At 39.8% G+C, this 15,576-nt stretch overlaps 1 protein-coding gene across 2 annotated transcripts in view; it reads right to left on the bottom strand.

Annotated features, from left to right (window-relative positions):
* The window catches only part of Chm (CHM Rab escort protein), a 190,733-nt gene extending 178,480 nt beyond the window's left edge, over positions 1 to 12,253 (bottom strand). For both annotated transcript variants that reach the window (XM_048335517.1, XM_048335519.1), the window contains exon 1: positions 12,185 to 12,253. In XM_048335517.1, the coding sequence (XP_048191474.1) occupies positions 12,185 to 12,233 (49 nt within the window). In that variant the 5' untranslated portion in view covers positions 12,234 to 12,253. The remainder of the gene's footprint in view (positions 1 to 12,184) is intronic.
* Between the last annotated feature and the right edge of the window lie 3,323 nt (positions 12,254 to 15,576).

Genomic DNA, 15,576 nt, shown 5'->3' with positions numbered 1-15,576 from the left:
AAAAAAATCAAGGGGGCTGGGGATATGGCCTAGTGGCAAGAGTGCTTGCCTCGCATACATGAGGCCCTGGGTTCAATTCCCCAGCACCACATATACAGAAAATGGCCAGAAGTGGCGCTGTGGCTCAAGTGGCAGAGTGCTAGCCTTGAGCAAAAAGAAGCCAGGGACAGTGCTGAGGACCTGAGTTCAAGCCCAGGACTGGCCAAAAAAAAAAAAAAAATCAAGGGCTGGGATGTAGCTCGGTGGTATAGAGCTTACCTAGCAAAGCCTTGGGTCCCATCCAAGGAATCAATCAATGAAATCTAATAGATTTTTTTCCTAATGAGAAATTGTTATTTATATATGCATGACATTTTTAGAATTTTAGAAAAACAAACTATCCATTAAGACACTAATGAGAAATTTGCTACTTTTTTTTTAATACCATATAATACAAGCTCTTGGGAAGGCTAAAACCAAGAGCACTTTCCCTATAGTCAGAAAATAGAACTGGCTTCTGGCTTTCAAGTTTATACTAAATAGCTGTGACTGTGGGAAGGCACTTATCCCCTCTGAAATCCAGCCTCTCTGTAAAAATCCTTACTAGACTAAAGATATTCTAATAAGTGACCCAAAGGTTTGTTTCAGGTCCTGAACAGTGAATGGCAATCCTAGTTCAACAACTTGGTCTCTTTCCTTGGGTACATGACTTAAGTTGGTTATACATATACATATACACATATATGTGTATAATATAACAATATACGCTGCATGAAATATGTATTATATTATAAAAACAGAATTCTAGGAAGGCAGCAGCAGCCAAGCTGCCAAATCTCCTATCTTCCATAAAACAGACAGCGAATGAACATTAGTGGCTCACGCCTGTAGTCCCAGCTACTCCGGAGGCTGAGACTGACAGGACAACACTTCAAGGCCAGCCTGGGCAAAAAAGTCTAAGAGACTCCATATTCAATTATCCAGCAAAAACTGAAGGTAGAGTTGTGGCCCAAGTGGTAAATGGCATCCAAGCAGGTGAGCAAGTAAGCTAGCTAGCTAGCAAGATGAGCACAAGGTCCTGAGTTCAAGTCCTAGTACTGGCACACAAAAAGTAAGCAGGCAATGAGGGAATCAAATTCTAAACACTCAGGAACATCTACACCAAACCATGGAATAAAATATCATCAGCAACCTCACAATGTAAGTGGCTCAACTCAAACCACCAAATGATTTCAGAAAGTGTGCAACATGGACGAACGAAGGAGCCTCAGAGCCAGAAAGCCTCAAAATTGCTATCATGTACTTACTGGAAAGCCACTATAAAAATACTGGAAGAGGGCACTCAAATCCTTGGGAGTCCTGGGGAGGGGGTGATGAGGACAAAGTAGAAGAGCACTCAGACCTTAGGAAACTGACAAACCAAAGCTTACCCAGAGGAGTACAGAGAAAATAGAGTGAAGGAAACAACACTAGCAAAAGGTAACACACAGAGCTCAGATCCCAGGTTACATGTTTAATTACATCATGAAAGTATCTGTGAACAGGGGCTGGGAATATGGCCTAGTGGCAAGACTGCTTGCCTCGTATACATGGAGCCCTAGGTTCGATTCCCCAGCACCATATACGTAGAAAATGGCCAGAAGCGGCACTGTGGCTCAAGTGACAGAGTGCTAGCCTTGAGCAAAAAGAAGCCAGGGACAGTGCTCAGGCCCTGAGTCCAAGGCCCAGGCCTGGTTAAAAAAAAAAAAAGAAAAAAAGTAACTGAACAATCTTCAGTAGTGAAGTTTGAAAAGCTATTCTGACCTTCCCTATTAAATACACAGGGTTAACACAGTTCACTTAAAAATAAGGGACATATTACGAGGTGCTGATGGCTCATGTCTGTAATCCTAGCTACTTAGGAGGCTGAGCTCGGGCCATCATGCTTCTCAACCAGCATGGGCTGGAAAGTCTGTGAGACTGTTATCTCAGATTAACTACCAATGGGCTGGGAATATGGCCTAGCGGTAGAGTGTTCGCCTCAGATTAACTACCAAAATGTCAGAAGTAGAGCTGTGGCTCAAATGAAAGACTGCTAGTCTTGAGGGAGAAAGATGCTCAGAGCCAGCTCCCATGCCCAGAGTTTAAAATCTAGGAAATCTAAGAGTCGAGTATCTGCCTAGCAAGCATGGGGTCTTGATTTCAGTCCTCAACTTTAAAAAAAGATGTCACAAATTTGATGGAAGCTTTAACCTAACTGTGGTAATATGAGCTTAAAAGAAATTAAGAGAGGTAAGTGAAGCTGTGGCTCAAAGTGGTAGAGCACTAGCCTTCAGCAAAAGAGCTCAGGAACAGTACCTAGGCCCTGACTTCAAAATCCAGAAATTCTGGGACATCATAAAACATAAAAGCGTACAAGTTGGTGATTACAGAACAAGAACATTTGAAAGATCAAAAGAAGGAAAAACTGATTTGGGAAAAAGATTTAAATCAGAAGCAGCACATGAGCAAAGAAAAGCAGTGGAAATCATATGCAGAGGACAGCATGTGATGAAGGTACCATAATTATACTACAAAAAAGAGAGGCTTTACCTGCTATATAAATGTTGGAATATATAAGGATCAGATGATGTTCTGTGGTTTGCATCAAAACAATCCATGGTTGGAGGATAAATTGAGAGAGAATTAGAGAATACTGAGAAAACAGAAGTGATAAGGGAAATTAGTGCAGAGGATTGTTTTCTTCTATTTTTTATAGGTCTTGGGGTTTGAACTCGGGGCCTGGGCACTGTCCCTGAGTTTTTTCAGTCAAGGCTAGTACTATACCACTTTGAGCCACAGCCTCACTTCCAGTTTTCTAGAGATAAGAGTCACAGAGAACTGGGATCTGGTGGCTCAGCTTGTTAACCTAGCTTCTCAGGAGGCTGAGATCTGAAGACTAAGGTTTAAAGCCAGCCTGGGCAGGAAAGTCCATGATACTCTTATCTCCAATTAAGCACCAGAAGATGGAAAATGGCACTGTGGCTCAAAGTGTTATAGTGCTACTAGCCTTGAGCAAAAAAAGCTCAGGGACAGCACCCAGGCCCTGAGATTAAGTCCTACAAACAACAAAAACAAAAAAGGATTTAAAGGGAAAAACATATTCTACAACAAAACTAACTTTAGATAAGTTAATGTTTAAATATAAAAATGAAAATACAACATGATCATATAAGACGAGGATAAGCAAAAACAACTCCAAGAGAAGGACACAGTGGGATTCTATTGTTGACATTATCTTTAAAGTTCTAGATGAATTTCCTGTATATGATTTTGGTATACTAGATATTATATATATGCCTACCTGATCTGGGTAAGGGAAAGAAAAATGAGGGTGTAAGATATCACAAGAAATGTACTCACTGCCTTATTATGTAACTGTACCCCTTTGCAACACTTTGTCAAAATTTAATTTTAAAAAAATGGAAACAGTAAAAGATAGTGGGTTATCTTGGAGGGAAGAGCTTTACGTCAATCTACAAAAATCATAAGCACAAAGTGTTTCAGAGACTTGACAATATGAACAGTACGCATTTTCACACCAGAAGCTGTCATAAAAATAAAAGACAAACTTACCTATTACATAGGACAATAGGAACATACACACAAAATACCAGTTCAAATATATTACAAGCCAGGGCTGGGAATATGGCCTAGTGGCAAGAGAGCTTGCCTCATATACATGAAGCCCTGGGTTCGATTCTCCAGCACCACATATTTAGAAAACGGCCAGAAGTGGCGCTGTGGCTCAAGTGGCAGAGTGCTAGCCTTGAGCAAAAAGAAGCCAGGGACAGTGCTGGGGCCCTGAGTCCAAGCCCCAGGACTGTCAAAAAAAAAAAAAAAAACAAAAACAAATATATTACAAGCCAATATCCACAGTAGAGATGTAAAAAATCCTCAACAAAAGACCAGAAAACACATTCATCAGAACATTAGAAAAGATTATTCACAAATGAAGAAAACATTCTTCAGTGAGTTTAATCATTATATCCAAACAAAACACAAATACATCTATACATACAAAGGGAAAAGTTGGAACTGGAAAGCATGGCTCAAGTGGTAGAACACCAGCCATGAACAAAAAAGTTTACTATGAGGGCTGGGGATATAGCCTAGTGGCAAGAGTGCCTGCCTCGGATACACGAGGCCCTAGGTTCGATTCCCCAGCACCACATATACAGAAAACGGCCAGAAGCGGCGCTGTGGCTCAAGTGGCAGAGTGCTAGCCTTGAGCGGGAAGAAGCCAGGGACAGTGCTCAGGCCCTGAGTCCAAGGCCCAGGACTGGCCAAAAAAAAAAAAAAGTTTACTATGAGGCCCTGAGTTCAAGCCCAGTACCTTGACACACATACACACACACACACACACACACACACACACACACACTTGTAAGCAGATACATAAAAGTGTTGCCTTTATTATTTTTTGGTGGTACTAAGCTTTGGTGGCCTCACGCTTGTTTGGTAGGCACACTACCACATATCCCGTCTCTCCAACTCTTTTTTTTTTTTGCCTTTACTTATTTTTCAGTTAGGATCTCACATGTTTGCCCAGGGCCAGCTTGGGACTGAGATTCTTCTGCTTACTCCTCCCAGTAGCTGGGATGTAAAATGTTTAGAAGATAACATTCACCTCAGACCGGATTCTTGTTGGAATCAAATGACTTAATGAATTGGCCCTGGACCAAAAAAGAAAAAAGAAGAGGGGAGGGGAGGGGAAGGAAGGGGAAGGGAGATGTGAAAAGACTGAGAAGAAAAGGCAGATGTTAGCACTTTTGGAAAAGTGATTAAAAACCATGCCTGGCTTGTTGGTTGAGCTGGGGGAAGAGTCCTCACTTTTTGCCCAAATTGGCCTCAAACCTTTTTCCTCCAGATCTCCACTCCAATATATTAGTATCTAGAATAGCGGGAACTACTGGGCCACCATGCCTAGCCATCCATCCATCCATCCATGCATCCATCCTCAGTACGTACGTGTGTACATACATACAAACATACATACATACATACATACATACATACATCCTGGGAACTTGAAGTCAGAGCCTAGGTGATGACCCTGGGCTTTTTTTCTTACCCTGGGGCTTGAACTCAGAACCTGGGCTCTGTCCCTGAGCCTCTCTGTGCTCAAGGCTAGCACTCTACCACTTGAGCCACAGGGCCACTTCTGACTTTTTTGAGTAGTTTATAAGAGTTTTGAGGGGGGGAGGTTAGAGGGGACTAGGAATGTGGTTTAGTGGTATAGTGCTTTCCTAGCATTCATGAGGCACTAGGTTCAATTCATCAGTAACACCTGAACAAAAAATAACAACAAAATTATATATTTTTAAAAGAGTCACATGGTTCCTGCCTGGGATGGCTTTGAGCCATGATCCTCATATCTCAGTTTCCTGAGTGGCTAGGATTTTAGGCATGAGCTTGTTTTGCTCAAGGCTAGCAGTCTATTCACATATCCACTTCAAATTTTTGGTGGCTACCTGGAGATAAGAGTCCCCTTCCTGTGGTTGTACCCACACTATCACTGTATCTTACCTGAGTACATTGGAAACTGTATATACTGGTATTAGAACTAGGGAAGTGAAAGGGAATATCAAAATCAAGAGACAAAGGATAAAAAGACAAACGACTCCAAAAGTAATACTTGCAAAACCATTTGGTGTAATCCAACTGAACAACTCATGGAGGGAGGGGGAAAAGGGGAGGAGGAGGGGGGAATGAGGGTGAAGGTAACAAACAGTACAAGAGATGTACCCAAGACCTAACATATGAAACTGTAACCTCTCTGTACATCACTTTGACAATAAATAGGAAAAAAAAAAAAGAACCTTTTCACATCGTGATAGTTGTGTATTGATTGGCCAGGTTTCTTCCATGTGTTTTATAACAAAATGGAATTGATAAACCATTTTTTACAAAACGAAAAAAAAAAAAAGAGTCTCACAGACTCTGTTGCCTGGGCTTTGAACGAGGTGTGCTCAGCCTTCTGAGTAGCTATGACTAATGAGCCACTGGTGCCTGGTCTACTTTTTGTTTTTTGTTTCTTTTTTTTTTTTTTAGGAGAGAGTCGTTGGAGGAAAAAATATATTCCCATATCCATCCCCATAAATGCTGACTATTGTTGAAAACTGTAGGAATAAAAAGAGCAATCAATTGAAATAAAAGCTTCAGGGATATGGGGTGTGAAGCTCAGTAGGAAGTGCTTACCTAACGCTATCAAAATGGGTTCTACCCCAGCAAAGCAAGAAAAATAAAGCTTCCTCAGAACAATCAGTCCCATGCTTGAGCTACAACACTGTACCCAAAATAAAGAACCTTAAAAAACACAAAAATGGAAAACCTTAACATTCCCACAAATTATTTCAGTGAAAAACTGCAGATCCTGCAACCAATAAGGAAATCCTATTGAAACACATTGTATTTTAAAATGGGGCTCTAGTCTCTGATCCCGGGGTCTTGCCAATGCTTTAGTGGGTATGATTCTTCTGAAATTAATACAACCAAATCATTTTGATCACTTTCATGAAACAAATGAAAGTTGACATAGATGTCATAATACTTTCAATACGGGCCTGACATGAAGCTATTGTGGCATCAGGATTTTAAGGTCAACAGGAATATTACCCCAAAATGGAACTGCCAACCTCAAACCTAAGGCAAACTAATCTAATCCTGATAACATGATGTATTTTTCCACCTTTAAGAATCAGTCCAACAAGCATTGTCAATCTAGTATCTCATCCTTAGTCAGAGCTACTGCAATTCGACTGTTTGACCTCGGTCAAATCCAACTAAGCCTCAGCCTTCACATTGTAAAAGGGATAGGAAATGACATTTGCCACAGACAGGGTTTTTGTGCTTTCCAAATGACTTAATGAACTGTCCTGAACAACAACAACAACAACAACAAAAAAGATGTGTGAGACTTCAGAGAAGAACAAGCACATGTTAGCACTTTTCTAAATGTGATTAAAAAAAAAATCAGTCAAATAGTACACCATTACCAACTCAAGCTCCTTGTGAAATCCAATATGAAAAACTTTTTTTTTTTTTTTTTTTGGCCAGTCCTGGGCCTTGGACTCAGGGCCTGAGCACTGTCCCTGGCTTCTTCCCGCTCAAGGCTAGCACTCTGCCACTTGAGCCACAGCGCCGCTTCTGGCCGTTTTCTGTGTATGTGGTGCTGGGGAATCGAACCTAGGGCCTCGTGTATCCGAGGCAGGCACTCTTGCCACTAGGCTATATCCCCAGCCCCCAATATGAAAAACTTTTTAACAGCTCTATAGGGAACATGCTTTAATAAATCAGTATCTATGATAAATTATTCTTGTTAGTTTTTCATTTTTTGGCCAGTCCTGGGTGGAACTGAGGGCCCTAAGCACTATCACTGGCTTCTTTTTGCTCAAGGCTAGCACTCTGCCAACTTGAGCCACAGCGCCACTTCTGGCCTTTTCTATATATGTGGTGCTGAGGAATTGAACCTAGGGCTTGATGTATATGAGGCAAGCACTCTTGCCACTAGGCCATATTCCCAGCCCTGATAAATTATTCTTTTAGCCAGGTGCTGGTGGCCCACATCTGTCATCATAGCTACTGCAGAGGCTGAGATCTGAGAATCATGGTTTGAGGCTAGCCCAGGCAGGAAAGCCCTTGAGACTCTTATTTCCAAGTAACCATCAGAAAACCAGAATTAAAACTGGGTCAAAGTGATAAAGTGCTAGTGTTGAAGCTCAGGAACAGTTCCCCAGTACTGAGTTCAAGCCTCATGAACAACAAAAAAAAAATTCTCCTTTTAAACTATTCCTTAATTAAATAATGAGAAAAGCAAAAGGACAGTAAGCTGACTTTTCAAAAAACGATGAGTAGCTGAGCATGGTAGTGTAAATCTTATAATCCCAGCACTCAGAAGGCTGAGGACGAAAGATCACAAGTTTGCGGCCAGATGGACCACATAGTAAAAGTCTGTCTAAACACACACACACACACACACACACACACACAAACACAAACACATACACACACCACCACCACCATTGCCGCTGCCGCCATCGCCACCACCACCACCACCAACAACAACAACAACAACAATACCAATAACATCCCTATTTTATTGGCACCAAAAAGATATTTCCAAAAACCTTCCAGTCTCTCTATACTATATATTATAGACAGGGAACTGATAGCAATTTTTAAGCTACTGTGCATTTCAGGCCATTTACAAATAACAGGCACAACCTAACTTTTCAGCGAAAAGACTGCATTACAACTGAATAGCAGATGATTTAGCATGAGTAACAGGTCAATTATATGGAATCATAATTGTTTCTGTGCATTGGGATTTTATATTAAACACGAGAATGTGAGGGTGAGCAGCCACATTTGATTTTAATTGCTATAGCCTGGGTAATCCAAAACATCCTGAGAACACTGGAGGAAATGAGAAAATGACAAGAGGCATGGGAGATGGAAATCAGGTTGCTGAGGGAACTCTGGTAACAGATGTGGCTCTATCAGTGGGACTGACTAAAATTTATAATTTACAGTGAAGGAAAAGCAGCTCAGAGAGTCTTCTATGGGCTTAGAGAACTCCCCTTATATTTTCTAGGTACTAAAAGAAAAAGGGAAAAGACCTAAATTCAGAGTATTTTTCAGAACGCAAAATCAGTAGACTTTTTTTTAGTTCCTTCAGCATTTGTTACAACTGACAAAGAAATATTCCCATAGCACATCCCTAGTAAAATTAATAATAAATTTAGACAAAACAAATGATAAAATAATAGTGAAAGCTGGTGAACAAAACAGAAGAAAAGCAAGAAAACCCTCAGGTAAGAAATCTGATTGAAATCAAGCAGTGAATCAATCAGTGAGAAGAGGAAGATGAATCAGACACTTGAGTCCTTCCATTGCTCTCCATGGAAATCATGAGCCCTTCCTGGAAAGTATTCAAGCAGTAGTAATGGTAATAAAAGCATCTCGGTGGGGCTTTATGGGCCATAAAAATCAACTACATTTTCTAAGCACTTACTGAACATTTTATAGGAATTATTTCCTTCAATCTTCCACACAGCTCTGTGAAATTCAACCTATTTAGAAAGAGGTTGAACCTTAAACAGGTTAAAGAATATGTGTAATATGGCACAAAAGCCAAAGATTCAAAACCACCTTGTCTGATGACAGGGCTAAATGATCAACCACTCATACTTATACTGCTCAAATAAGATGCATGCATGTCAAAGGAATTAAAATAAATGGAAGGCACAATATTGTTTAAATAAATATTTTTTGAAGTGCCATTCCACTTTGTAAATCAACTGGTCAGTACTCCCTAAAATTTTTTTCCATCCCCACATGTGTGTATAAATAAAACACATTCATCCTTATTACATGTACCATACTGTACCTCTTTGCTTGAAATTCTACAATTCAAGTCAGGCGCTAGTGGCTCATGCCTGCAATCCTGAGATCTGAGGATTGTGGTTTGAAGCCAGCACAAGCAGAAAGGCCCCTGAGACACTTATCTCCATTTAACTACCAAAAAAATAAGCACAAAGTTGAGGACAGTGTCTACACCTTGAAATTCAAGCCCTAGGACCAACACACACACATACACACACACACACACACACACACACACACACACACACACACACACCCCACACACTTTTTCTAATCAGTCTGGCTTCAAACTGTCCCCAGTGCTCAGCCTCCTGAGTAGCTAAGATTACAGGCATGAGTCACCAGCCCTGGGCCCGGGGACTATTTTTAACCTAGAGCAAAAGATATACCTTCCTAAAACCCACAAAGCTATTATTAATATGACTTTAAGAATGAGAAACTATTCTGCAAATTACAGGTGTATATACAAGCTGAAGATAACTTTCTATTTTTTATCCTTTCCATTGAGATCTGAATTGGCTCTCTTTTTATTCCACTGTCTTATTTTTCCACAGTTCAAGACTATCTTTTTTCTCTGACTCTGGGTATTCAAGAGATATTTATTGTCTTTTTCTCACTAACAGGAAATGGTCTTTTTAACAAGTACATGCAGTATTTCCCCCATAATCTCTTGAAACTGTGATAAAAGAAAAGTTTTCAACTTGTGTCACAGAAAGAAAAAAGAATACAAATTAGGTGGGCACTGGTGGCTCATGCCTGTTATTCTAGCTACACTTAGGAGGTTGAGGTCTGAGGATTGCGGTTCAAAGTGTAGCCAGGATTACAGGCATGAACCACTGGTGCCCTGAATATAAATTATTCTCATACATTAAAAAGTAACATTACCCTCACATGACAAAATCTAAAATGAACCTTTTTTCCAACTACAAGATTCAACCTGATAAAAATTTTTTGGATTATAGTATTTTCCAACTCTACCTCTAGTCCAGATAGATAGATTAACCAATCTTTTGAAGTATACCAGAAATCAAAATATTTGTAACAAGAAATAACAGCATTTAAAAATACGAATTGACACTCATCAATCAAAATGTGATGCTAGATAAGAATAAAATGTAGATTCAAATTTAAAATACAAATTCCTACGTAAGAAAAAAGAAAGGTAAGTAGAATATGAACTTAAGTATGATGTTTTAAATCTGTAAAGCAGATGTGGGTTTGTTGGGGGGGGGGTTGCAGTTTTAAGGTAAACTGGAAATGGAAAAGAGGTAATTGTCTATTAGCTTTTAGCCAAAATCTGTTCATAGTAGCTTCAACCACAATACCTACAGCAATGCATTTATTTTCAGACTAGGAATAAACATGTCATTGGTGTTCTGTAAACTATTTCCGGGTATATCTAGAATATGAGTTTCTAGTTGGACAAAAATACATAAAGGATACCTAATTTATCCTCCAATATTCAACAAGCAAGGAAATTCTGACAGATTCAGTCCCAAGCCCTCCCAATTCAGAAAACTTGTGAATAACCAAGAGAGGTCCAGAACCATTTTCCCAGTTATTTCTATGGATATGGGTCAACTATGAGGGTCAGAACTGATTTACTTTCTGGGAAGGAATAGGCCTTTAGAAATTCACCAGGCATGTGGTCTTTGGCTGGATTTCCAAGCCCCTGTTTCCCCTTCTGCATGTATAGAATACCAATTCTAACAATCTTGTAAGGATTACATCTGGCCTAACTGCCAATGATTAGGAAATATGCATTTGAAAACGGGTAGCATTTTTCTTTTTACTCTAATCCTGGAAACATGGCTGATCCTCCTATTTGGGAAGAGAAGGAAACTGATTTCATTAACCTAATGGACTGGATCCCATCCACCAGAACTTCTGTGGTCCACCACATTACACAGACAAGAGATACCACCACCCAATGCCCTCTTTCATTCTATCTAAAAGTCATCTCTTAATCTGTCTAGGAAAAAAATTAACTGCTGCTAAATGTCTGCAGCAACGTGTTGTACGTTTAATTTGTCATCTAGAAATTGCAGGGGGAGGGGGAACTGGCTCCACCCAAAGTATGGAGAATAGATACAGGGAAAGATAGTTCACACAGCTGAACCAGAACTCAGGAGCTTATTCTCAGCATGTTTAAGCAGGAGTAATAGAACGCAAAATGCTTGCTTTCAGCATCATGAGGCAGGAATAATGGTCATATCAACAAAATACAGTTCCTTAGGCTTCTCAACACACAAAAAAAAGAAACCATTTCCTTTCCCTTAGTAAATATGCGCATAAATAACAACTGAGCATCTTCTTGTAAACTTACAGATTAGGCAGTATCTGACCTGCACTGTACCCTAAAATCATGTAAATAAATGAGAAAAAAACGGGAAATGCCGGGGGAAATTTAAAAAAAAAAATAGCCGATGGGTACTATCACCTTGAAATCCACCAGGAGGAGATCATAATGTCATGCCAAAGGCGTCTCCACTCATTAAAATCCTGACCCTTCATTCTCATGACACTGCACACCCACCTCCCTCTAAGGAAATCAAGAGGAACCACTGCAGCGACCAACCTCAGCAATCTGCATCGACCAGATCGAGCCCGGGAGCTAAAAACACCGCGGGTCCAAGCCCCTCCCTGGAGCTGCCAAGTCCGACGCTGACTCCACACTACCTCACTTCCTTTCCGTCCTTCCTCCCTTGCTCGATCTCGTCAACCCCTGTCACTGACAGAGAAAGTGGGAACAAGACAGACTTTCTGCGCATTGTCTGAGGAACACCAGGACCACACATACCCGTGCCTATTACGATCACATCAAACTCCGAAGGGAGATTATCCGCCATCTTGACAGGAAGCGTGTCATGTGACTACGGCCTGTTGGCATTTAAGCAAAACCTGAAGTAAAGACGGAAAGGAAAACAGTGCATTGTGGGTATTGTAGTTCCCAGACGCAAGGTTTAGGTAGATGACTACCGCATTGTATTGCCAATGTGTACTGGAATGCTGAACCGCTACTCATTTTCCTGGCTGAGTGCAGTAGCTCAGTTTAGTTGGAAAAATGTACGTACTTTTTCTGCGTCTGACTGAGATGAAGTTGGAAGGACTTGGATAGCCCTTAACAATGATGAATCAACAACTGCTAGGAAGGGGGGGGGGGGAGGAGGAGGGGAGGAATTGAAAGGGGCTTGCTATTAGAACAAAGGAGATTTTCATTCCAGTTTGCAAAGCTCTTTCTCCCAGAGGGTCTCATTTTGGCCTCCCAGGCTTAGATTAGCACAACATTGTTTTCAAGCTATGTTCCACCTCCTTTTCGTATTTATGTATTTCCCCAAGGAAACTACACACAGAAAGGTCATGCCCTAGTATCCCCCAGAACAGAATTCTCACAGTGCCCATATTTCTTCTAGTTAGTCCAAACAGCCACTCTAAAAATACATGTTTGCAAAATTAACATCGCTTTACAAGAGGAAGAAAGAACATGTAAAAGAATAGTAGATACTTTGCCAAGAATGGTGGTGTATGTCTATAATCCGAGCATTCAGAAGGCTGAAAGGACCATTAGTTCAAAGCTACCCTGGGGTAAATAGCAAGCCTTTGTTCCAAAGAATAATTATAATAAACATTTTAGGGTTTGGAGTCATGGCTCAGTTGGTAGAACAGCAGACAATGAGCAAAAGCATCAGGTACTGAGTTCTAAGCCCCCATCTTGAACAAAAAAAAAGTTTCTTAATAGATGCTAAATAATTATTTGTTGAAAGTCAGAAACTGATTTTCTGCCCAAATAAAACTCCTACTAAGTTACTGCTGAAATGACTAAAGTGAGTATCCTTTATATCAAAGTGATTGTATTTGATAAAAGAATATTAGACTGTCTTTGCCGTGAAGCTAACATAGTTCTCATGTGTATTTTCAAGCTTTATCACCTCCCAATCCCCATATTTAAAATATTTTCTGAAGCTAGGCACTGCTGGTACTTCACATCTGTAAACCTTGTTACTCAGGAGACTGAGATCCGAAGATGGAGGTTTAAAGCTAAACCAGGCACAAATGTTGTGAGACTTTTATTGCCAGTTAATTACCCAAAAGCCAGAAGTGCATCTGCGGTTCAAGTGGTGGACTACTTACCTTGAGAAAAAAAAATCACAAGGACAGCACTCAGGGCCTGAGCACAAGCCACAGGATACACACACACACACACACACACACACACACACACACACACACACACACATTTTCTGTCTGAAAATACCAAGACAAAAAAAAAATGAGGAAGAGGTATATTGAAATGAGTAATGTCGATTTTAAATTAGAATTAATTAGTTATAAAAAAGGGTTTTCAGTTTGACATGTCCACATATGCATAGATTAACCAGACTCATTTTTTCCATCTCTCTTTTCTTCCCTCTCTCATTTCCAAATCAGCAAGCTTCATTTGTCCATTTTCACATAAGTACATGAAGTTTTTTGACCATGTTCACCCTTATTCCCTTTTTCCATTCACCCTCCGCCTTCCCACAAGTACGCAGGGCCACAAATAGAATGTGCATTAGTCCAGTTAACCAGCAAAAACCAAAAGTGAAGATTAAATTACTAATCTAGATATAGTTGTTTTTCACTAAACTTACCATAGCCCAAGAGGGTATCAATAAAAGTAGACAGATGTGGCTAAAGAAAATTTAAAAGTAATAGACATTAAAACTGTAAAAGGAAAAAGGAATAAATTTTGCTTGGAGAGATTTTGAAGAAAAAAAATGTATCATAGGAAGATGTTCCTGTGGTTCATAGGTGTATGTTAATTGGCCAGAGGGTTTTGACTTTGGTTTGTTACACAAACTTATACAGAAAGTTAACTGAGTTGAACTATTGTTTTACTCTCACTTTGTACATCCTTTCTACCCCCCCCCCATTGTTCAACAACCCTCAGTGAGTTTCATTATCCCACCTTCATTCATAGATGGAATATATTTCAATATATTTCAGTATTGTTCACTCTGAAATAGACAGATCACAAGCATCGTATTGGGGTGTGTGTGTTTATTATGTTTCCTTTTCAATCTAGAATCTATATCTGAGAGAAAATGTGAGACTATGTAGGTATGTTACAAGAATTTCAAAATATTTCAAAACAAGGTGAAGTAATGGTACATCATTTGTCTCCCCAGATGATTGAAGTCCTTCCTCAATATTTTCACTCCAAGATTCTGACCAAGCTCAAACTAGCTGTTTCCTTAGTATGTAATGATTTTAACACTCTACTAACATTTTTTTACCAATCATGGGGCTTGACCTCAGGGCCTAGGCACTGTCCCTGAGCTTCCTTTGCTCAAGGCTAGCACTCCACCACCTGAGCCACAGCACCACCTCCAGCGTTTTCTTTTTGTGTGGTAATGAGGAATCAAACCCTAGGCTTCATGCATGCTAGGCAAGCACCCTACCACTAAGCCACATTCCCAGCCCTAAGATCAAAAGTAAGAAATATTTAACTTGACTTAAACATTTATGTGTACATATATCAAAATATCACATAATACTCCATGAATTTATGAAGTTTGTATATGAGCCAAGAGTATGTGACTGATACCTATAATCCTAGCTACTCAGGAAGATGAAAACTGAGGATCATGTTTCAAAGCCAGCCTGGGAAGAGCTGGGACTTTCCTCTTCATCAAGCTGTACAAGCTCTAGTCTTGAGCAGAAAAAAACCCTCAGGGACAGCACTTAGGCCCTGAGTTCAAGCCCTGGGACTAGCATAAAGAGAAATATACTTTCATATATTCCTTCCATATATTTCTGCTAATTAATTTTAATGAGAATGAATTCAAAGTTCCAGATTCATATTCTTTTTACCAATTGACCAGCAAAAAGCCAGAAGTGACAATCTGTGTATAGCTATCTTTAAAGTTATCATATGAAGTATTCACAACCTCTCTGGCCCTGCACACAACTTAAAATTATACTTGCTTTCTAAGATGCCCTGGAAATTAAGCATGTAAATATACTTACGATATGTTTATATTAATTTAATGATCATGAAAGTTAGTAATAGGAAAGCAGAGATATTCGTGTACTGAATTATCCAGGCATGTAAAAGAACATTTGTAATCAAATATAAGTTTGTAAATATTTCTTGAATGTCAAAAGGTAAAGACTTACAATACATTCCCAAGAAACCTTTAACACTATAAT

Source organism: Perognathus longimembris, chromosome 28 (assembly GCF_023159225.1).
Source record: "Perognathus longimembris pacificus isolate PPM17 chromosome 28, ASM2315922v1, whole genome shotgun sequence".
Lineage (NCBI taxonomy): Eukaryota > Metazoa > Chordata > Mammalia > Rodentia > Heteromyidae > Perognathus > Perognathus longimembris.
Note: the sequence above shows the minus strand (reverse complement) of the source record. Positions and strands in the feature narration are given on the sequence as shown.